Genomic DNA, 25434 nt, shown 5'->3' on the forward strand with positions numbered 1-25434 from the left:
AAATTCCCTTTGCTACCACTTAGAACCTCTAGACCTCTTGAATTTGCTAGATCACCTCAAAGTCTGGGTCTGATCTTCAGAATGATGCTCCCTGAAGGGCAATTTCTTTGATCCAGCTCAGTGGTAATTAAATCTCCATGTGGAAGTGGATTTAGTGGGAGGAATGCTTTATAGCAAACCATTTAAGTTTGGACCTACTCTCCCCAAGGACTGGGGTGACTTAGGGAAGAAGGTGGCTCACAGGTGCTGGGGAGGAAATGTTTGTACTTCTATTCTCACCAAACCTTCTAGTAAATACCTCTTTGTAAAAGTTAATTGCTATTAACTGGTTAAGTGATACAGGAGCATTAATCACTACTGGGGAAAGGTAATGAGGATAATAGGTCCAGCCTAACAGAATTGGGACTTGTGCCTATAGCATTAGGGAATCATTCTAACCCCTCAGGGGGATCTCTGGAACAGTGAGAGTGAGATGTGGCTTGGTTGGGGATCCAACTCATCTCTGAGAGTGGGAATTGTGATGAGAATCTTCTGGGCTTCAGTTTGATCTGTATGATTGTTTTTAACTACTGTTCATGCTTTCAATGACTCTAATAGTTCTGAGATTTTATGATTTTCCCATAGGAGAACATAAAGGACTTTCTTGGAAGCTGCTATTCCCCAGACTTGACACTCCATCTTCTGCTTCCATACTCCTGTACAGGCCAGTCCTCCATGAATGTAATTAATGTAATTCCTCCTTACCTCCATCCCTTAGAATCCTTACTTTCTTAAAGGATAATTTTGTGTGCTGCCTTCTATGGAAAGCCTTTTTTGACTTCCACTAATTGCTAGTGCTTCTCCTTCCTCAAATTATGCTCTATTACATGTTGTTGTTCAGTTGTTTTTTCAGTCATATCTCATTCTTCATGATCTCATTTGGGATTTTCTTGACAAAGATTTTGGAGTATTTTGTCATTTCCTTCTCATTTTACAGATGGGGAAACTGAGACAAATAGGATTAAGTGATTTGCCCAGGGTCACACAGTTAATAAAAGTCTGAGGCTGAGTATATGCCCATCAATTGGGGAATGGCTGAATAAGTTATGGTACATAAATGTAATGAAATATTATTGTTCTATAAGAAATGAGGAGCAGTTTGATTTCAGAGAAGCCTAGAAAGACTTATATGAACAGATGCTGAGTGAAGAGAGCAGAACCAAGAAAACATTGTACACAATAGCAATAAAATTATGTGATGATCAACTGTGATAGACTTGGCTCTTTGCAACAATAAGGAGTTTGAAAGAAATTCCAATAGGTTTGTGATGGAAAGTACCATCTGCATCTATAGAAAGAGAACTATGAAGACTGAATATAGATCAAAGTGTAGTAATTTTGCCTTTTTGTTGTTGTTTGTTGTTTTTTTTCTTTCTCTTTTTTTTCCCTTTTTGATCTGATTTTTCTTGCAAAACATGATGAATAAGTAAATATGTTTAGAAGAATTGCACATATTTAACCTATACTGGATTGCTTGCTCTCTTGAGGAGGGGTTGGAAGGAAAGAAAGGGAGAAAAAAATTGGAACCTTGTGGTTTTGCAAAGATGAAAGTTGAAAACTATCTTTGCATATATTTAGAAAAATAAAATATGTAAATGTAATCATGGAATATTTAAATAAAAAATAAAACTTTTTTTTTTTAAAGAGTCTGAGGCTGAATTTGAACTCAGGAAAACATATCTTCCTAACTCGAGATACAGTGCCTGATATATATATCTGCTCCTATACTACTGTACTTATTTGCCTCCTTGCTTCAAGTTTCTCCTCTCTAATCTATTCTCCACACAGCCACCAAACTGATATTCCCAAACTATAGGTCTAACCATGTCAATTCCTTGCTCAAAAAGCTTTATTATCTGTTTTCTCTGGGATAAAAGACAAATTCCTCTGACATTTAAAGCCTATTTTATTAGATTGTCTCAGGTCATCTGCTGAATAAAGAACATAAGCAAAATACAAATGAAGGAATTTAGACTGTTTTATGTCATTTGATATTTTCATGACTGAAAAAAATCCTTAAAAAATCTTTAGCAGACCTCCCAGGGCTCAGTTCATTCTGGCCTTTAACACTCCTGCATTCTTTTTTTTCATCTTTTTTAAAAATTATTTTATTTTTAAATTTTAATTTCTATTATTATTATTATAGTTTTTTATTTACAAAACATATGCATGGGCAATTTTTCAAATTGACCCTTGCAAAACCTTGTGTTCCAACTTTTCCCCTCCTTTCCCTCCCCACTCCTCTAGATGACCAATACATGTTAAATATGTTAAAGTATATGTTAAATCCAATATATGTATACATATTTATATAGTTATCTTGCTGCACAAGAAAAATTGTATCTAGAAAGAAAGAAAAAAATCTGAGAAGGAAAACAAAAATGCAAGCAAATAATAGCACAAAGAATGAAAATGCTATGGTGTGGTCCACACTCATTTCCCATAGTTCTCTCTCTGGGTGTAGCTGATTCTCTTCTTTACTGAACAATTGGAACTGGTTTGAATCATCTCATTGTTGAAGAGAGCCATGTCCATCAGAATTGATCATCATATACTCTTGTTGTTGCCATACATAGTGATCTTCTGGTTCTGCTCATTTCACTCAGCATCAGTTCATGTAAGTCTCTCTAAGCCTCTCTATATTCATCCTGCTGGTCATTTCTTACAGAACAATAATATTCTATAACATTCATATACCACAATTTATTCAGCCATTCTCCAATTGATGGGCATCAATTCCAATTTCTAGCCACTGCAAACAGGGCTGCCACAAACATTTTGGCACATACAGGTCCCTTTCCTTCTTTAGTATCTCTTTGGGATATAAGCCCAGTAGTAACACTTCTGGATCAAAGGGTATGCACAGTTTGATAACTTTTTGAGCATAGTTCCAAATTGCTCTCCAGAATGGTTGAGTGTATTCACAATTCCACCAACAATGTATCAGTGTCCCTGTTTTCCCACATCCCCTCCAACATTTTTCATTATCTTTTCCTGTCATCTCAGCCAATCTGAGAGGTGTGTAGTGGTACCTCAGAGTTGTCTTACTTTGAATTTCTCTGATGAATACACTCCTGCATTCTTAAAGAACAATAGGATACTTTTGTATTTAATATTCAAATACAATTCAAAATCTGTGTTGGTCAGTGAATTCTCTATAAAGTCACACTGCTCTCTTTCATTTCATTTCATAACCTTTCATATTTATGCTTTTAGAAATTCCTTTTCAAGAGCTTGGACCATCTTTTCCTATAAAATATCAGATCCTTGGCTCCTAGTTTTCCTTCTGAAAAGTAGATTCTTTCCAAAAATCTTGTTTCACTTTAGATTACACATGGTTTTCTCTTTTATCATGAAAGTAGTCACTTGCTCTTAGTATCCTTATCAATCCTACTGCAGAAACTAGTTCCTTTTTGTTCAGAATTGGGTGTAGAATACTGGAGATCCTTGTTGCTTCCTCCATCTTGGAGAATGATATTATTAAGATATGTCAAGGCTTCATTCATCAGCTCTTTAGACTTTCAGCACTGAGCTTTAGAAGATGCCCAGGTAGCTGAAAAGCCCCTCACTACCATATCATATCTCCATGTCAAGTCAGTGCTCTATTCTAAATCCCTTATCTAATTCTTCCTGCTGTTTAGTACATTCCCATGATGACATTACTTCTGATTTTTCTAATTTTCACCCAAATGTCCTCTATTTCTTATCTTGGGTTCCTAGATTTCTTAATGGAACAGGGATGCTCTCTTGTGGCTCAGCATATGAAGATGAACATATACATCAGCTTAATTAAAGAGAAATACTTTGTTTTCAGATGACCTAACAATTCCTCAATGTATGGCCAAACAATTCCTCATTTATAATTGGAGGTTCCATTAAAAGGGATTAGAAAAATATTATTAAAAGGGTAATGGAGTCAAGAAGAGCTACCCACTCACTCTGTGGGAGGAAAGATGGCTTCTAGTCTCTTTCAAGATGATTTCTTTGTTGAAGTACAGCAAACAAGAGCTCTCCTCTAAACCCCTAGTTTGGGAATTGGGGAAAGTGGAGTAGGGGGATGTCTTTTCCTTCCCCACTCTCAGCAGCCTTTGGTGGCTATGAACTGGAAATAAAATCATATGCTTTCCTAGGCACGCCCAGGGCTGTAACTTAAGCCCCTGGTTGCCTCCTTTGGGTTATGTCTTTTCCTGAGCTAGGTGACCAAACAATAGTCCTAAGGGATCTGTTTCTACCTTTGCAGTAACCTTTTCAATTTGAGATGTCAGATGTTCATGAATCAGGTGCTGGTGTTCCCAGCAGGCAGTGATCTCCACATCTTGGGGAGCCTCTTGGGGAAGCTGGAAGGAAGGACTACCTGGAGCATTCTGCTAGACAGGCTACTTTGGCTTGCCAAAGGATTTGGATTTTGTGAATTGCTCATTCAATACAGTTTTGAGTGGGGAGGCTGATCTCAAAGAGAGAGGGTCAAGCTTTTATTTTTCTTGTAATCTCTGTCTCATTTTGATCTCATGTCCCAAAGTTTTAGGGAAAATCTCTAAAATTAATTTAGGTATGGCTCATATTTGGGTCTCCATTAAAAGGGATAAGAAGTTCTTTTCCAAGTATGGTACAAACTTTACAAAAGAATCATTAGCTATAAGATAACTACTTATATTTCCACTACAAAAAAAGACACATAACTGCACATAAACAAACTCTAACACATGAAACTGTACCACTTTGTTCCTTTTAAATTCTTTGGAAGTAAAGATAATTTTCTAAGACTGCTCAACAGATATGACATGTTCTCTCTGAGACTATATATACCATGATACCTCTCAATGTAAACTTAAGTTCTACTAATAGAGGCAGAATGTCACATAGTCACAGAGGTGATAATTCCCTTGCTTTTTGCTCTGATTAGCCCATGTCTGGAGTATTGTGAACAATTATGGGAATAAGGGGGAGGTTAAAAACTGGGGGTTTGACATTTACTGATATCCATTGATTGGGAAATTGTTAAAGAAATTGTGATATATAAATACAATGAATATTACTGTGAGAATTGCTGTAAGAAATTATGAATATGATGAATGCAGAGAAGCATGGGAAGAGTTACATGAACTAATGCATAGTGAAGTAATCAGAGCCAGGAAAAAAATATATATAAATGACTATAAAAATATAACTGGAAAGATCAATGTTACAATGAATGTTACAACATTACAGAACAATGATGGACCCATGTAAGAGATATGAGAAGATAACCTCTACTACTCTCCATTTCTTTATAGCGATAGAATGGATCCCTGGGTGAGGAACATAGAATATAAAGTCATATTTTTTCCAGTATATTGATTGGGCTTGCTAGATATTTGTCTTTTTTCTCTTTTTTATTCCTTTTTTTTAAAAAAAATCATTTGTTATAAGGGATGGCTGCAAAAAGAAAAAGAAATAATTTAAGCAATGTTAAAATAAAATATAACTATTTTTAAAAACTAGATTTGCAATATACTATATAAATAGTAGGTACAAAATGCTGAGTGACAGAATGATTCAGTTTAAGAATAAACACCCTAAGGTGTCCAATAATGGAATAGAAATGGAATAGAAATCTGTTGATTGTCTAAGTTGGGGATGAGTCCCTCATCACTACAGATGCCAAAACAGAGGCTAAGAGATTCTTTTCATAAATGTAGAAATGGAGATTCCTGCTCAAAGAAGGATCAGGCTAGACGACCTCAAAATTGCCTTTTAACTTTGAAATTCTGTGATTTTGGAGAGAGTCCCTGAAATGAATGGTTCTCTTATATTTTAAAACCAAAAGGATGATTAATACCCATTGCATAAGGACCTATTGCTGTAGCCTCCAGCAATGGAAATCAGGAAAAAGAAAGTAGTGGAACCAAGTAGGAAGGAGAGAAGAGCCAAAAACGAGACTTGGAAATATGAAGAACCCAGATTTTGTTTATCAGAGTTAGATGATGATTTAAAAAGGCCACTAAAAACCATAGATTAGAAAATGGAAAAATGGGAAGAGAAAGAGGGCAGAGATATTCTAAGCAGAGGAGTTGTTGAAACATACATCAAAATGAGAGACAAAATCCAAAAGAGAGAAGCACTAAAATAGTAGTGTTTCTAGTTATGTTTAAGTATTCCAGTTCTTTGAGACTTCATTTGGGTGACAAGTCTTTTAAAAAGAATGTCCTTCAGAAATCATCATATTTTAAAATCTGAAAATATTCTTAGACATCAGTCAACACTGCATAAGAGAAAAGAAATCAAGCCTATAGGGGCAATGGAGTCCATGATGAACTGAGAATGAGTCTGAATTGGAGTCTTATCTGAAAAAGCAAACTTGATATTTCATTATAGTAATAGGAGAATGACAAATACGAGTAAAGCACTTAATGCCCATCCGTCTATGGCACGGCTAGGCCACACTTACCCGTCTTCGGGCACCAACCTGGATCCCTCAGAGACAGACCACCAGGAGGTAGGGGTGAAGTGAAAGAGAATCTTATTCTTAGATAGCACATATTTATTACGCCCCCCCCCCCCAGAAGATCTGGGGGAAGGGAGAGGTCCTCTAGGAACCTGGCATAATGGGATTGGCCAGAGAAGGAGGAAGGCATTGCAAGGCTTTGAGAGCACTAAAGAGGGAGACATGGTACCTGGAATCAGATACCTTCTCCTGGGGCTAAGCCCCACCTCCACGTAGGACTCACCTGGGCCTCAGTACCTCTCATCCCTCAGGTCTTCCCACATGCCTTGAACTGCATTCCTTGCTCCCAGAGGCTTTTTAACCCTTACAGGTGAGGAAAAGTGTTCTGTGACTGTGCCAAGCTTATTAGTATTTCTGCAGATGTTCCTTAAAGGCAAGTCTAGATACCTTACTGACAAATTCTCATGAACCAATGAAATTGTTAGCAAATCTGAGAGTATTTAAAAATTGATCCATGCTTGATTTAAATCAAAAGTTGAAAATTAGTCACTTACTTAAAGTGGCAAGTCCTCTGATTTTCAGCAGTCTCTATCCAGTACTCTATGCACTGAGGTAGTTAGATGCCTAGCCTAGGAAAGGATCTTTGAAGATCGACCACAACATTCTTCTTGTAGCTAAGACTGTTGATTTATAAAAATGATCATAAACCATGTTTATTTAGTGCTTTTAAGTTTACAAAATATGTTATATACATTCTTATCTGAACCTCACAACAATCCTGAGATAGTTATCTCCTTTTTATAGATGGAGAAACTGAGGCAAGCTAAACATTTGCCCAGTCATACAGCTTATATTTGTCAGAAGAAAGAGGCTTTCTGACTCTAAATTTGACATTTTAATTTTAGTCTATTATTCAGTCAAATTCTTGAATTTCTACTGTATGTTCATTCTACATTGGAGTAGATTCTGTGTTTGTATGTGAAGGGGGTCAGAAGCACACAATAAAAAGTATATTCTCACCTTTGTTCTTAAGAAATTTCATGAAAATAAAATTATCTACTTTTTTATTTTTGCAATTGCCTCTATCCCTTGTTTGGTAATGAATACATGCTTAACTATGGATTTGAGAAGTATAGAATCTACTGCACTTCTGATATTTTATGATTATTAATATTCAAATCGTGTCCATTTTGAATTTCTTATGAAAGATGGGTAAGATGCTGGTCCAAGCCTAATTTCTGCCAGACTGTTTTTCAGTTTTCCCAGGTCTTGAGCTTTTTTTCATAATATATTGTGAGATTTATCAAACATTAATTTATCAAGTCCCTTATTTATTTTTAAAAATGATACTTTATTTTTCCTCAATTACATGTAAAAATTAATATATTTTTTAAAATTTTGAGTTCCAAATTCTATCCCTCCCTTTCTCTCCTCCCTGTTCTCTGAGATAGTAAACAATTTAATATGGGTTAAATATGTGCAATCACGTAAAATATTTTCATATCAGTCATTTTATGGAAGAAAACTAAAAGGAAGGAGGGAAGGAAGGAAGGAAAGAAGGGAAAAAAAAAACATGCTTCAATCTATAGAAAGAAGGAAAGAAAAAGAAAGAAAACATTCAAATTGCCACTAGTTCTTTCTCTGGGGATAGGTAGAATTTTTTTTATCATGAGCCCTCTGGGATTGTTTTGGATCACTGTATTGCTGAGACTATTCTCAAAGTCATTCACAATTATTGCTGTTACTAGGTACAGTGTTCTAGTTCTGTTCACTTTTAAGTTCATTTAAGTCTTTCCAGGTTTTTCTAAAGCGCATCCTGCTTATCATTTCTTATGGTGTAATATTCCATTACAACTATATTGTTCAGCTATGAACAGTTGATGAGCATCCCTTCCTTTTGCAATTCTTAGCCACCACAAAAAGTTATAATATATATTTTTGTACCAATAGATTATTTTCCCTTTTTCTTTTTTTGTGGGGGGAGAGGGGGATTTCTCTGGGATACAGATTTAGTAGTATTGTTAGCCCTTTGTGATAGTTCCAAATTGCTCTCCAGAATGGCTGGATCAGTTCACAATTCCACCAACAATGCATTAGTGTCCTAGATTTCCCACATCCCCTCCAAAATTTATCAGTTTCTTTTTCTATCATCTTAGACAATGTGATAGGTATGGCACCTCAGAGTTTTAATTTGCATTTCTCTAATCAATAGTGATTTAGAGCATTTTTTCATATACTTATAATTTCAATTTCTTTATCTAAAAATTGCCTGTTCATATCCCTTGACCACTTATCAATTGTGTATTCTTACAAATTTGACTCAATTTTCTGTACATTTGAGAAATAAGGCCTTTAATAGATATACTTGCTATAAATTTCCTTTCTAGTTTTCTTTCTTTCTAGTTTTGATTACAATGGCTTTGTGCAAAAAGTTTTTAAAATTATATAATCAAAATTACCATTTTACATTTTGTAATGCTCTCTATATCTTATTTGCTCCTAAATTCTTCCCTTATCATAGATCTGCAATTCCATGCAGATTTGCCTATATCATACTTTGTCTAAATCATGTACCCATTTTTGCCTTATAATGGTATATGGTTGTAAGATATTGGTCTATACCCAGTTTCTGTCAAACTGCTTTCTAGTTTTTCGAGAAATTTGTCAAATAGAGATTTTTTGCTCTAAAAATTTGTATATTTGGATTTATCCAACACCAGATTATTATGGTCATTTACTACAATGTAATCTATTTCACTGATCCAGCACTCTATTTTTTTCTAGTCTCAGATAACTTCAATGATTACTACTTTATAATATAATAAAGTTTGAGATCTAGTATATCTAACCTTCCTTCCTTTGCATTTTTTTGGTTGATTCCCTTGATATCGCTTGACCTTTTATTCTTCCAAATGAATTCTATTATTTTGACTTTATTTGTGTGACAAGTATTTCATAGTTGTGTTCATATAGTTCCTGCATTTGTGTTGGCAGTTAGGTAGTCTTCAAAGTATTTTGTCTAGTTATTCTAAATGGAATTTCTTTTTTCTTGCTGCTGGAATTTGTTGGTAATATATAGAAATGCTAATAGTTTATATGGGTTTATTTTATATCATGCAAGTTGCTTAAGTTGTTAAGGATACCATCATATTATCTGTAAAGAACAAGTTTTATTTTCTTATTGCCTCTTCTAATTTTTAAAATTCTCTTTTCTTCTTTTGCTGCCAAAGCTAAAATTTCTAGTATAATATATCATTTCAGATAATGCTTACTGATAATTTTACATAGATACTTATCATTTTAAGAAAAGGTCCGTTGATTCCTATGCTTGATAACGTTTTATGAGGAATTGGGTGTGTTATATTTTGTGAAGGCTTTTTATGCATTATTGAAATAATCATGATTTTTGTTGGTTTTGTTATTGATAGTCAATTATGCTTATATTTTCTTAATATTAAACCAGCCCAGCATTCCTGGCATAGTTTCCATCTGATCATAATATATAACATTGTGATATATATTGCTGTGAATTCACCCCTTTCTTTCATTCTGGATTTGTAATTTGTTCCTCTTTTTCAAAATCAAATTAACCAATTGTTTATTTTATTCTTTAAAAAAAAACATTATTAGTTTTATTAGTTCAGTGGTCTTCTTACTTTCAATTTTATTAATCTCTTCTTTGATTTTCAGAATTTCCAATTTGGTATTGAGGATTTTAACTAGTTCTTCTGCTAGTGTTTTTAGTTACATTCCCCATTCATTGATCTGCTCTTCCTCTATTTTACTGACATAAGCAATTAGATATAAAATTTCCCTAAGTACTGATTCTCACTGTTGTCTCATTATAGTTAAATTTTTCTTTAAATAAATTATTATTTCAATTTGTTCTTTGACCTTATTTTTTAGGATAAGATTAGTTTCCATTTAATTTCTTCTAATACTTCTTCTATTCAGCTATCAAAATGATCTTCCTAAAGAACATGTCTGACCACAGCATTCCCTATCCTGTTATTTAATAAACTCTAGTAACTCTATTATTATTTCTTGGATCACATATAAAATCGTATTTGTCTTTAAAGTCCCTTCTTTTCTTTCCAATCTCTTACATCTTACTCCCTTCTAACAATTCTACACTCCATTGACACTGCTCTCTTTGCTGTGCCTTATACATATTTCATTTCTGGAATCTGCATTTTCATTGGTTGGCCCTTAGTCTTGGAAGCCTTTCCCTTCTTATGTCCACCTGCCTGGTTTTCTTCAAGCCACAATGCTACCTTCTACAAGAACCCTTTCCCAATCCCTTTTAATTTTAGTACCTACCTGTAAGATTACCGTCAATGTTTCCTGTCTTTATCTTGTTTGTACTTAGTTATTTACATGCTATCTTCCCACTTACATGTGAATGCCTTGAGTTGAGGCATTTCATTGTATTCCCAAAACTTAGCATAATGCAGTATCTAGCACACTATAGGCACTTAATAAATGCTTGACAATTTGCTTTTGGATAGGAAAAGTAAAAATTGCTAACTGTAAAAATCTCCAGGACTTCCGGGGGCGGAGCCAAGATGGCGGAGCAGGTACACACGACTCTCTAAGCTCCTCTCATTCCCCTCATAACCAACTATTTAATCCAGCCTCAAAAATAGCTCTTCACTGCTTAAATTCATGAAGATTAGAAGCACTACAACTTACCAGCCTAAATCAATTTGGAAGATCGCCAGGAAAGGTTTGTCCTGAGGGGCCAGGAACAGACTAGCACAGGCAGTGAGAGACAATGAGAAGGGGGTGATCTCTGTGGCTAGAGAAGTTATAGAGACGACTCTGCTATAGGCTAACTGCTCTGCCTTGACTACAAAGCAGTAAACTGGCAGAGATATTAAAGCCTAAAACAGAGGGTCCTCTAAAAAACGCCAGAACCTAACGAGATCTGGCTGTAACCCCTCAAACCCGGAAGTGTCTCAGGCAGACTTTACCACAGCCCTACAGCCACGTCCTGCAGTTCGGGGCTTTTGCGGGGACAGTTACTAATCTGCACAGCAGGGGGGTACAGCCTGGGCAGCCTCTAATTGGCAGAGTGGGGGCTCAGCCTGGGGCAATAGAACCTCTGCAGCTGACTGTGCTTCCCTGGCAGACACTTCTGGTCCCTGCAAATCCATTCACTGCTCAGCTGCTAACACCTACAGCCCCAGGGCAGGCTTTGGCTTGGGAAGTGAAATTCTCACTGCTCAGCCTCTAGCCCCAGGGCAGTCGTTATCTCACACAGCAGGGGTTTTTTGCAGGGCACTTTCCCAGCTCAGCCCTGCAGGCCTGAGTTACTTTCTGGTGGGGAACTCTTTCCCAGAGCACTCCAGTACCTCACTGTTTTTGTAGCCGGTTGGCAGGACAGCTACCCATCCATACACCTTTCACTGCTCTGCAGAGGAAGCTGGTAACCTCCTAGCCCTGAAGGCAGACCCTACAGGCAGACCCTAAAGGTTTTAACAAAATGAGTAAAAAAATCAAAAGAACAATTGATAGTTTCTATACAGAAAAAGAACAGCTTTTCAACCCTGAAGAGACTAATAGCAGACAGTCTCCAGACAATTGTTGGTCTCCAATACAAAAGGCTCCCCTAGAAGAGACTATTAACCTTAAAAGAGAGCTAGAAGAAAAATGGGGAAAGGAAAGAGAAGCTATGCAAGAGAGCAACAGCTTCCTAAAATGTGAATTGGAAAAGATAAAAAACTCCCAAGAAGTGCAGGAAAACATAATTTGCGAATTGGAAAAAGAAAATAACTCACTAAAAAAAAAAAAAATTAGTGAAATGGAAAAAAATTCCATAGAGCAAAACAACTCAATTGGACATATACAAAAAGAAGTAAAAAAAGCTAATGAAGAAAATAACTCACTAAAAATCAGAACTGAACAAATAGAAATGACTGATTCATTGAGACATCAAGAATCAGTCCAGCAAAACCAAAAAAAATGAAAGATTGGAAAAAAACGTCAAATATTTACTTGGAAAAACAACAGACCTGGAAAATAGATCTAGGAGAGATAACCTGAGGATCATCGGACTACCAGAAAATTATGATGAAAAAAAGAGCCTAGATACTATTTTACAGGAAATCATCAAAGAGAACTGCCCAGAAGTAATAGAACCGGAAGGGAAAATAGGCATTGAAAGAATTCATCGAACACCTTCTGAAAAAGACCTTAAAATAAAGACTCCGAGGAATATTGTGGCCAGACTTCAGAATTTTCAGACTAAAGAAAAAATTTTACAAGCAGCCAGGAAAAAACAGTTCAAATACCAAGGTGCCACAATAAGGGTCACGCAAGATCTGGCTGCCTCAACATTAAAGGATCGAAGGGCCTGGAATCAGATATTCCGAAAGGCAAAAGAACGTGGAATGCAGCCAAAAATAAACTACCCAGCTAAGCTGAGTATTTTTTTCCACGGAAGAAGATGGACATTTAGTGAAACAGAGGAATTCCATCTGTTTCTAAGGAAAAGCCAGACTTAAACAAAAAATTTGATCTCCAACAACAGGAATCAAGAGAAGTAGAAAAAGGAGAAACTAGACAACATAGTAAAGTAAGAGAATACAGTTCAACCCAACTCCTCCTATAACTACTTCAACAAAGATGAGAAATTGAAGGATACACTGCATGACTCAAGTGTTTCATTCAAGTCCTCTATCTTCAGAGTCAATGTTCTTTTCACTTGCCATTGTGCTCCCCATGGTCAGGCACGCTGTAACATACCCTTGACTCCTGTGCCTCCAAATCCTGTATTTGGAGTGACCAAATAAATGTCTCCTCCCCAATCCACTCACCAAAAAAAAAAAAGGGATGGAGCACAGGACCTAGAGTCAAGAAGAACTGAATTCAAATCTAGCCTCACATCCTGCCTAGCCCTGGGCAAGTCATTTTACCTCTGACTATCTGACAAAATGGATCCACTGGATTCACTAGGGAAGATCTCTGCCAAGAAAAGGTCAAATGGGGACAACAAGGGCTGGACATGGCTGTCACAACTGAGCAACAACCAGAGAGAAGTTTTCCTGATGCCAGGCCCAGCCTTCTAGCCACTCTGCCACCCAAAATGCCCTTATTAATATGCCTATTAGCAACCTTTGTGTTATATATGTTTATTTTAATATGTGCCTATTAACACTTTTGTGTTATACATTATGTGTTAATTTTAATATGTGCCTATTAACAGTCTCTGTGTTATATGTTATATATTAATTTTAATGTGTGCCTATTAACAATTTTGTATTATCTTAATTTTTAACATATGCCTATTAAAAATTTTTGTTTTATAAAAAAAAAAAAAATTGCTAACTGTAAAGGGCAGGAACTTGAAAGGCTCAGTATGACTGATTTAATCCTAAAACAAGGTGTCAACTTATAGAACTATACTAAGTACTAAGTACATGTAAACTAGAGAATCATTATCTTAATTCTACCAAGTTAACACCTTATTTTAGGATTAAATCAATCATACAGAGTTCTTGCCCTTTACTGCTACCCTAGAAGGAACCCCCAAAATATAATCACTTTAAAATAAACTATTTAAATGATTTAGATTTAAAAAATTATACATTTTAGACATAAGAATAGGAAACTTTCAGTAAGTTACTTCACAGGACCTGGATATCTCTTTTCAATATCCTGCATAATAATAATCTTTAAAGGCTTGGCATTTTACACCCTTCACAAAAGTAATAAAAAGGTGCCAAGTCATTCAAATATAAAAAGATTTTATTCAATTCTGTTACTTACACTATTTAGAGTACAAAATATAAAACATACAAACCACAAAATACTAGAAATCCTGTAGTTCTTCCACCTACACCCCAGTGCTAATTGTGCAGATGGAGATGACCAAGGTGTACAGGCCTCCCAGACAGGAGAGGTAGTTCTTTCTAACTGAACATCAGGTTTCAAACATAGAGCAGCCACTGCAGAGTGCACTCTCACCAATGTCACTGTAACTGGGTAGAAGACCATGGAGAAAGAGAAGACAAAAAAAATCTATTAGATAAGCCTGTTGACAAGAGTTTGAAAAATTATGAAACAGTGGAAAAGGACCAGGCCTGGAGTTCAGGCAACCTACATTCTAGTCTTAGGTTCTGCATCTAAACTTCTGTGATAATTTGGGCAGATCACATTCCCTTTCTATCAGTGACTATTCTCATCTGTAAAATGAAGGGCCTGGACTATATCTGGGGTTCTTAACCCCAAAGGAGTCTATATATGAATTTCAGGGAATCTATGAACTTGGATGGGGAACTGCTTTTCTTAGAAGCCGAATGTATTTTATTTATGCCTTTAAAAACATTCTTTTTACAAGAAATGTATAGCTCTGACTAGTCTAGGACCCAAAAAAATTTAAGAACCCTTGAATCAGATAATCTCTAAGGTCTCTTCCAGCTCTGACATTCTGTGATCCCATAATAATGGTATGTAAGATTGGAGTCAGACCACATGGGAGTGATTTCAGCTCTTTACTTCCTATCTATGTGGCTTCTGGGAGGTCATTCTGTGTCTGGTCCTCTCTCATCCCTAAGCGAAAGAGATGTCCTCTAAGGTTTCTTCTAACTTTAGTTTTAGCACCTATCAACTCAACTGCTGGAAAGAACAATCTGGCAGAAAGGGAGTAATGTCCATTTGTTGACAATATTTACCACCCCAGTTAATTTACCACACCCAGTGTGCTCTTGCCACCAATATCCTAATAGTGCCATGACCTTTCCTGCCAATACGACTTTCTGGAGCACTTACTTAACAATAGCACACAGAGAGCAGACTGCAGTGTTACAGCCATAGCAGATTTTGATGCAGCTCTGACAGAGGAAGCGGTCACACTGGCTACAGGTTTCTTTCCCACAGACAGTCCTTACACAGGAAGAGCAGGTTTTGGACATTCCCTCTGATGAGTCTGTTTGGGAAATAAAGTGCTGTGGTAAACTGATTTGGCCATACAGAAATGCTGGAAGCCTTTTGCCATGTCCAAACTGACCCCACTGCTAAGTTTCTGCTTGCTTTCTTCTAAATGACCACCCAGGGAATAAAAGACAGTTTTTCCCAGTTCATATTAAAATGGTATACTTTCCTTGGTGGGGGGCTTCTTTTGTTCTCAGTTACTGAATTTATGTTGGAGCCCACAGTTCCATGAAGCTCCATAATCCCTACTATTCCACACCAATTTTTTCAATTCTCAAGATGATTTCTTTGCTCTTTTGCTATAGTATGAGAGAATGCCTCAAATATGGACTGAGAAGTTAAGAGAATTAACTGTGCTCATCAGGGATGCTTTCAGAGTTTGACGGGCTGGAGAAAAATTCAGATCTAATTTTTAACTTACGATTATCAGTTAAAAGCTGTTTAACCTAGTTGCAAATTTAAAATTGTAACTGGAGTCAAAGCTTTTTGTCTTCCTGAAAGAACAAGACAGTTCTCTCATACTGGCCCAATTTGTAAAGCAAAACCATCTGAGGTTTTTTTTTTTTTTTTTTTTACTGAAACCAAGAAAATCTTCATGAATTTTAAGTACCTGTGGATAATACCATGAATTTTATGAAGAAAAGGCAACATGCATCCAACTGAGGAAGCTTCTGCTACTAGCTGCTTAGTTTAGTTACCTGTATCAAGTGTGGTCTGTGCACACCTCCTGAGCAGTTTTCCATCCTGCCCTATCAGCATCTGCCCACTCAGAGTACACATTGTCCTGGGGGCTTCATGACCATGTTTTGCTGGCTCTGGCAGGTGGTCCATGGCACAGCTCTCATCCCACATGTGGTCCATGTAGGCTTGGGCTCCCCGGAACAAGAGCTGCTTGGTTTTCTCTGGAAAAGCAGTGAGAGATAGTACATTAAAAGGAAAAGAAAGAAACAAATTCCTGACCTTAAGAAATTTAGTTAGGGGAATAAGTAAATAAAATCTCATTTGAGGAAGGATAGTGTCTTCCTAGCTGGGGTCAGGGAGAAGAAAAGGGCTTCTGTAAAGACTCACAGAGTATGTGGCACTTGAACAGAGCCCTGAAGTCTGTCTTGGGTAGATAAAGAAAACAGAATTCCTAACCCAACAAAAGAACTAGAGAAAGGCACCTTGTGATATCCCAATGACGCTCATTTTCTCTCTTCCTCCTCAAACTAATTTCATTATTTTTGGAAGGCAGAAAGACATAAAAGTTATAGACTATGCCTTTAAGGACCACGGTTAAAGACAACAGAAATTCTGGTTTGAAAATTACTTTTCAAGCCTTATCAATCCATAAGTATTTATCAACCACCTATTTGTGCTAGGCTCTAGAGATAGAAGAAAAGAAGGAAATAGTACCTGCTCCTCAAGAAGTTTTATGTCCACTGGGCACAATTACAAGACCTGCACTTGTGCAAGAATATGCAAAATAATATACAAAATATCCAAATATAAGACAACCTGGGGGGGCCCACTAACAATTAGGGAAATTGGGAAAGGCTTCAAGGAAAATAAGACCATGGAGCTGGGCTCCCAAGGAAACCAGAGAGAGCTGAAGATGAAGGAGAAATGAATTCCAGGCCAGGGGAACATTTATTCCACAAGCCCCTATTATATGTCTTCTATATCCCTACCACCAGTCTAGAAAACTATCTGAGTAGATAAGCTCTTTAACACAAGCCTAGAAAATGAATTTTACAAGAACTTTTAGCTTAGATCAGGCTAACCACTCTAATTTATGGAGAAAAACCAGGTTAATGGGTAATTGGAAAATGAGCTAATGAAGCCAGAACAAGAGAAAAATGCAAGGTATTAGAAGCCAAGGAGAAGGGAATTTCTATTCACAAAGTTTTTATAAACAATAGTTCACAAAAGATTTCTCCTTATGACACTCAGAGCCTGAAATAATTTAGCACCTACAAGTTAACTCCTGTGTATTTTCTGTGCATTAATCTTAACTCTCCAACAAAAAATCTGGTTCCCATACTGTATGCATGTGTGTTTGGGGTGGGCGAGTATTACAAAAAGAGTGGGGAGAAATTCATGAGCTACTGGTTAAGAACTCTTGCCTTTTTAGACAAACATGTAAATGGGAGATAATATTAGACAGGATATCTACTAGCTTTGGAGAAATCAGGAGAAGCTTCTTGTAGAAGGTGGCTTTTAAGCTCAGTTTTGAAGGATACCACTGATTGTAGGGGGGGATGGACGAGAGCATTCTAAGCAAGGTGGACAAAGAAAGGCAGAGGGATAGGACATGCACTCAGCTGCCCCTTCATTGTGCCCCAGGAACCTCTTCATCCCACAAAAATCACTTTAATCAGTTCCCTCTGTCTCTGGGTGCCCTCTCTTTCTTGACTAGAGGATGGAGAGCTGAGACTTTGATTTAGGAATAGTTGTCCAGGTCAGCCCTCCTCTTCATTTCCACCATGCTCCACTCTTCTGGATTTCTCCATCATGCCCTAATCTGGTTACCGATACTCCTATTTTTTTTTTTTAACTTCCTTTTGTGTGTTGCCTTCTATTATTAGAAGAAGGCTGAAAAGAGAGAAAGTAATTGTGTTGTCAGGACTTTAAATTCCAAAAGACTGTATTTAATCCTGGAAGTAGCAGGGAATCACTTGTGTTTAGTAGGAAGAGAAAATTTGGGGAGGGGAGGTGTGAATGGTTAGATCTGTGCTTTAGGAAAATCACTTTGGCTGCTTAGGGAGGCCACAAGAAGGCTACTGCAATAGTTCAGGGGTAGCAGATATGTGAGCGAAGAGAAGGAGAGTTACACCAGAGATGCTGTCAAGGCAGAAACAAAAAGATTTAGTAATCCATATATGGATGAGTGAGAGTGAAGAACTGAGGATGTTAAAAGCTTCCAGCCTGGGTGACTGGGAATATGGTGGTGACCTTAACAATCATAGGTTGGTTAGTTTGGAAGATGAAAAGGGTAGAGAATGCTTGGGCAGGGAGAAGGATCAATAAGTCCTGTTCTGGTTATATTAGGTTTGAGATGCCTATGGTACACTTAGATTGGGTGCTGTTATGTTGGTGATCTAAGAATCCAAGCTTAGAGTCCAAGAGAAAGATAAGGGCTGGATATGTAGATCTGGGAGTCTGGCATAAAAAAAAAAAAAAATCACAATTTATTCCCTTGGAGATGATGACACTACTGAGAGAATATGAAGAAAAAAGAAGAAACATTCATGTAAAGGGGGTGGGGTGCAAATGTGGATGATATGATACGCTCTAGGGATGGCAGAGAGCAGAGGCTCAGTGTCTGGGTCAGTGAATGCCTGGCAACGGGATCCCCAGGGACCAGCTAACCTCCGAAGTGGTGCCAGCTGGCCCAAGCTCATGATCACAAGGGATGACGCTCATCCAGAAGTTACCCTGAAAATAAAGTTAGGACTCGACTCTGTGCCTGGTAGGCAGGAGAAAACAGAAGTGGAACTTCTACACTCTGTTCTCAATAAAATTGTCGAAGTAAAATCCTTTACCTTCTGGGGCTATTTCTTTATCTATAAAAGGGAAGAGAGGGTGATTAGGCCAAATAATTGCTGAGGACAAAATTGGCTATAAATATTGTTAGCTTCCAAATACCTATGACAGAGCAGTGTATAACATAGCCTTGTGATAAATGTTTATTTTGATTTTACTTCGACAATTCATAGCCAGAATCCCTATTTTGTTCAGACATGATACATTCTAATAAATGATGAAGAGGCAGCTAGCTATCCATTCTCCTTGTATTCTCCTGTCTCTTGCCACAGAGTGCTCCCACAATTAAGCCCTTTCTACTTTTCAACTTCTTCCTATTAGCTTCCCACAAACAAGCCTAAGTTTCTCCCATCTTAAAAAAAAGTCACTTGACTATCCCTCAAATAATCATATTCTCTCTTCTCCCTCATAGCCAAACTCCTAGAAAAAATTGTTTACACTCCTCTCTTCTTTTCTTCCTTCTCATTCACTTCTCAACCCTTGGTAATCTGGTTTCTAATATCACTATATTCAGGTTCTCTCCAAAATACCAATAAAAACACCATATAAAAATACCATAAAAACACCTCTCCCCATCTGTCTTTCCTCAGTTTTAATCCTCCTCATGACACTATTGATCATTCTTTCTTCCTCCTCTCTTGATGAAACTCCTCTTACTTTCTTTTATTAGACCATCTAGTGCCTACCTTCTAACTACAGATGTACCCCAATGTCCTGTGTTGGGCTCTCTTCTGTTTTCTCTTAAGTTCTCTTATTGATTCCATCAGGTCCTGTTATCATCTCCATGCAGATGACTCAAATATGTATTTGTCCATTCACTATCTCTTGAGCTCCAGTTCTGTAACACCATCATGTGCATATTTCCAACTAACTGTCATAGGCACCTGGATTCTAATATACCCAAAATATACCCAATTAACCCCAGCCCCCCAAACCTGACCTTCCTCCCTATTTCCTTATTTCTGCAACAGGAGCACCTAATTTCACAAACTCAGAATCATACTTAACTCCTCACATCCTCTATATTTATATTCAATTAGTTGTCACATCTTGTCAATTTTTCCTCTGCCATACCTCTCAAATCTATGCCTTTCTCTCCACTCTGGCTTTTAGTGAAGGTCTTCATTTGTCTCTTACACGGATGGTTACAGTAGCCTAATTGACTTCTCTGTCTCAAATTTTTCCTTCTTCCTGTCAATTTTCCATACATCTATTAAAATGATATTCCTAAGGGCAGCTAGGAGATGCAATGTATAAAGTGCCAAGCTTGGAAGTAGGAAGAACTTGAGTTCAAATTCAACTTAAGACATTTATTAGTTGTGTGACTCTGGGCAAGTCACTTCAACCTGTTTGCCTCAATTTCCTCATCTGTAAAATAAGCTGAAGAAGAAAATGGTTAACCACTCTGGTATCTCTGCCAAGAAAACCCCCAAAAGGACTCATAAAGAGTTGGACATGACTGAAAAGGACTAAACAACAAACAGCAACAAAAGTATAAGTCTGAGTATATCATTCTTCTGCTCAAAAAAGTTCAATAGCTCTCTATTGCCTCTAGGGAAAAAACACAAACTTAGCTGCTCAAATTTAAAGCCCTTTACAAACTGGCTGCAGCCTACCTATTCAGATTTACAAACTGACCCCTCCATGTACTGAGTCCTCTACTTCACAGAAGTCTTAGTTTCCTTTTAAGCTCAGCTCAAATGATGCTTCCAGCACTCCCTTTGCCATTAAAATTACTTTGCATCTACTTTTTATATACAGGGTATCTAAAACGCCTTTTAAACTCAGCTTACAATTGCACTAAAGGCTTTTGGGACATTTTGATTTTTGTAATTATTTACGTGTTCATGGTTTTTCTATCAGAACATTAAGCACCCCAGCAAAATAATTGCATAAATCTGTATGCATATATTGGATTTAACATTTATTTTTACCATGTTTAACATATATTGGATTACTTGCCACCTGGGTTGGGGGTGGGGAAAGGGAGGGGAATTAGAACACAAGCTTTTGCAAGGACCAATGTGGAAAAATTATTCATGCATATGTTTTGAAAATAAAAAGCTTTAAATAAACAAACAAACCCAAAACATAGAGCACCCAAAAGTGTGTTTGTATTGCTATTGCTTAGCAAATAGCGCGCATTGAATAAATGCACCACAACCTTAGCATAGGAAGATTTCCAAATCTGGAATGCATTCCATTTTCACCTCAATCTGGGTATCCCTAACCCCTTTTCAATGCACACTGCATGTTTCGCTTTCAATAGGCCTCTCCCAATTTCCCATGCGCCCTAAAGTCTTCCATACTCCTAGAAATTACTTTATAGTCACTTATCTGCAAACATCTTGCATTTGGTCCGGGAATCCAAGTTCCTCGAGCGAGAAGACTTTTTTTTTTTTTTTTTTTTAAAGCTTTGCATCACTCAGCATAGTGCCTGGCGCACAGTACCCAGCCTTGTTCTTTGCATGCGGTCACCCCCCATTAGATCGTCTGCTCCCATGGAGCACTATTGCTTTTGGTTTTGCGGGGGTAGGGACTTTGTATCCTTGACTCTTAACACTGTGTTCCTAACCCTAATAAATGTTTATTAATTGACCACTGGAGGAGACAGTTTAGATAAGAGAGAGGACCTTGCACTCAAAGAATTCACAATTTAAGAGACGACAGTAGTCCACAACGGTGCTGGGGGGTATGACAGGGAAGGTCCCGGTTAGAAAGGTCAATTGGCTATAGCACTTTTGCCTACCCCCGGTTTCTCTTCCAGGTGTTCTTCCCGACATAGCCCCTTGTTCACCCTCTTCCCAAATTCCCTCTACTCTCCTCTAGCTCCTTCTCCCGGGGTTCTTCTCCCCTCTTTAGTACCCTCCTCCCCTTTGCTCCGGCCCCTCCTCCGGGTTTCCCCCCCCTCAGCTCGCGACGCTGCACTCTTTCCCGGCTCCCTTGCCTCGCGGCCCTTACCAAAGATCTCCCGCGTATAGCGCTCTCCAAAAACGCCTCGGCTCAACTCCTTCGGGCCGACCCTAACCTTAAGTTGCAGCGGGGTCGCATCCCCAAAGGGACAGCATCGCTTCGGCATTGCCCCCGCTGCCACCAGCCCCTTAGCGCGGGGTTTCACTACCCCTTTCCCCTCCCGGGGCCGGACCGGTACAGCCGCGAGCCCCCGGGAAAAATTTCTGATCTCGTGACGTCACTGAGAGAGACCAGCCAATCAATAGCGACAAAAGAAGGGAAGAAGGCGGGAGAAAGGAAAAAGAAGACCCCGGGGCTGCGCGCGGAACGGCGGAGCTCGGAGGGGGCGGGGTTTCCCTGGACCACGCCGTGAGGAGAGGGAAGGAGCGTCCTTACGTTAGACGAGTTTTGAGAGCCCTCTGTAATACGGGGGAGTGACTGTTTCCTCGTCAAGAGTGGGGCTTGGTTTAGGGGCGGGAAAACGATCCGGAGGAGGGCGGGACTGCTAGCATTTTCTCTTCCAGAGGCGGGGCTTAGCTCTGGGCCCTGGTGGACGTTCCAGGGAGGTGATGACGGACATCCCCCTTTTGGGGGAGGGCTTTAGTTTAGCAGAGAGGGAAGCGCTCATGCGCTTTTCTCCGCGTTCTTCCGGAAAGGGAATCCGAGTTTCTTTCCTGCGGGGAGGAGAGACCAGTAAAATTAAGAAAGGCTTTCCTCACCAGCTCCCTGGAGCAGCTTTTCTTGCTTGATCCACTATCTCGGTATTTAGGGAATGGAGGGAAATTGGGTTATAGCTTAGCTCACTTCCAATACAGCATAAATCCCATGTGGGTGGGTGCGAGTGTAAAATATATTTTCTCAAATTGTTTGCTAATTGGGGATGATTGGAAGTTAGTAACCTTTTGGACAAGTCCTGCTATTGTGTCATAGAACTCCCCGCACTCATTACTCTTATAGTTCCATCAACTTTCAAAATGTAAACAAATCTTTTCTGGTTCCAATGTGCCTTATTTATGGGGCATGAGTTACTCTAATCCCGAACTTTCATTTTTTGCTAATATAATCAGAAGATTTTGCCCATTCGAATATTTTTCTTCCTACGCTCCTGCGAGTGATTTTATTGTTAGTTCCTTAGCGTTTATTTTAGTACACACTTTCTCCATATGAAGCTTATTTATAATTTTTTAATGTATATTATAAATAACAAATAGAAATAAATATTGTTTGTAAAATAATTTAATATTATATATAAATAAATATATAAATTTGTAAGTACCATGGTCCTGTGCCCAGAGTAAAAAGAATGATTATTACGGGCATGTTCATGAAAGCTTAAAGAACACTTGATGAACCTATGATGGTTTCATAGGATGCTCAGTAATAATAGTAGTTTGTATTTCTCAAAATACACTTTGAGATTTACAAAGTAATTTTCTTCAATAGCCCTGCAAGTAAATTGTAGGAATATCTCCCATTTCTAGATGAAGAACTGCATGTTGCCTTTATTTCATTAGATTATGATAAGCAATTGGATGGATAATTTATAGAACCTGTCTGTATGTATGAATACACAGTCTCCCAAATCATAGTTTTATTAAAAATATTTTTATGAAAAAATGTTAGCTTAGCATTATACCAACACTCTTGGGATATCCCACATCCAATCATCTATCTATCCAATTGCCTTTGGAAAATAGAAAAGTTTTTTAAAATAATTACTTTTTTCTGAAACAAAAGTCCATCTTTAAAAAAAAAAAAGTCTTCTGGTATTCTTTGTGAGTCATGGAACACATGGATCATCTAAAGGACAATAGAAAAAAGATGTGAAGTGAAAATTATGATGGAAAATTTTTATATGTCATCAAAAAGGAATGTCTGAAAATTATGATGATCTGGCTAAGAGGCAGGAGAAATAGATAACTAATGTAGAGCCTGTGTGTTCCATTGGTAACTTTGAAATCTCAGGAAGGCTTAAGAGAGGTCTTCAAGCATATGGGAAAACATGGATAGAAGTCAAGATGGAAGAGTTGATTAGTTCTCAGATCACCTGGAGTTTTGAGTATTTATAGAAGAAAGCAATTAAGATTTAAAGAGGCTTGCTCAGTATCACTAGTAAAAATTAGGCAAGACTTGAATTCAGGTCTTTTGACTCCAACTACTTCATTAATCCTACTAGACTATGTTAACTGTTCCAGAGACTGCATAAGAATCATCATCCTTTTCATTATTGTAGTCACTTTCAATTTTATTAGGAAAATAGCTCTAAAGAGTAGTGTCTAAGCTTTTAAGTTATATAATGTTCTACATAATGTTTTCTAAAACTAAGAAGCTAAGTGTTTTTCTCCTTTATGTGTTGTCTCCCTTCAATTAGAATTGAATTAGAATTAGAACATGGACTATCATATTTCTCATTGTGTTTTAGCATAGTGCTTGATACACAGCAGCTGCTTAATACATTTTTCTCAACACATACTCAGAATGTACAAAGTATACACACACACACAAACACACACACCCCTTAGCTTTTTTATCTTTCTGAGACCTGGGTACCTATGCCAGTCGGTTCCATCCAATCCTGTTTCAGCCTCCCATCTCTACCTTTCCCCTAACTTTCCATTTCCATTTTGTGAATTATCTTCCTCCATTAGAATTTAAGCTACATATGAGCAGAAATAACTTTGGAACTATAGAATTATAGAGTAAAAATGTGACCTAGATTTTGGGGTATTAAGGCAAGAAATAGGCATTTGTTTATTTGGTATCATTATCTCTTGGCCACAAGTTTTTGGCTTTACTGTGGACTTCACAGAACATCTCATGTTCTTGAAATTGCTACTTTGAAAAGATTGTATTTTTAGCTTTATAGATCAATTTTATACAATAATAGGGAAATTGTTATGAAAATTGCTCATATTTTCATATTTCTTTTTATAATAATAACATACATTTTTATAAAATTGTTATTGATGATTTTTTTAAACATCAACATGGTTTTCCCAGAATTTTCTCTTTGCCCCTTTCAGAGAGGCATCATATAACAAATAGTTTTTTTTTTTTTTTAAGAAAAAGAGAAAACAAAAGCAAAACCAGTCAATACAGCAAAGAAGTTTGAAAATATGTGCAACGCTTGTGGACTTTCTATTTATGCAAATATTTTGTATCTCTTTTTTATTATTATTAAAATTGTATTTTCAAAACATATGCATGAATAATTTTTCAACATTGATCCTTGCATAGCCTTGTATTCCAGATTTTCCCCTCCTTCCCCCCACCCCCTCCCCTAGATGGCAAGCAATCCAATATATATTATACACTTTAAGCTATATATTAAAGCCAATATATGTAAACCTATTTATACAATTATATTGCTGCACAAGAAAAATCAGATCAAAAAGGAAAGAAAATGATTAAGAAAACAAAATGCAAGCGAACAACAACAACAACAAAAAAGTGAGAATGTTATATTGTGATGTATTTCTTCTTTGGAGCCATACTTGTTCTTTGTAACTTTTGCAACATTCACTTTTGGGGATTTTTTTTGGTAGTTTGGTACTTCTTAT

The 25434-nt window shown here is 37.4% G+C and overlaps 1 protein-coding gene across 1 annotated transcript; it reads right to left on the minus strand.

The window, feature by feature from the left end:
• Window positions 1–14194: 14194 nt before the first annotated feature.
• SIVA1 (SIVA1 apoptosis inducing factor) lies at window positions 14195–22283 on the minus strand. Its single transcript, XM_051978265.1, has 4 exons — window positions 21884–22283; window positions 16096–16299; window positions 15236–15392; window positions 14195–14445 (listed from the first exon to the last, which is right to left on the minus strand). The coding sequence occupies exons 1-4, from the start codon at window positions 21999–22001 to the stop codon at window positions 14388–14390; spliced, it is 537 nt and encodes a 178-aa protein (XP_051834225.1). The 5' UTR covers window positions 22002–22283; the 3' UTR covers window positions 14195–14387.
• Window positions 22284–25434: the final 3151 nt, after the last annotated feature.

Source organism: Antechinus flavipes, chromosome 2 (genome assembly GCF_016432865.1).
Source record: "Antechinus flavipes isolate AdamAnt ecotype Samford, QLD, Australia chromosome 2, AdamAnt_v2, whole genome shotgun sequence".
NCBI classification, from domain to species: domain Eukaryota; kingdom Metazoa; phylum Chordata; class Mammalia; order Dasyuromorphia; family Dasyuridae; genus Antechinus; species Antechinus flavipes.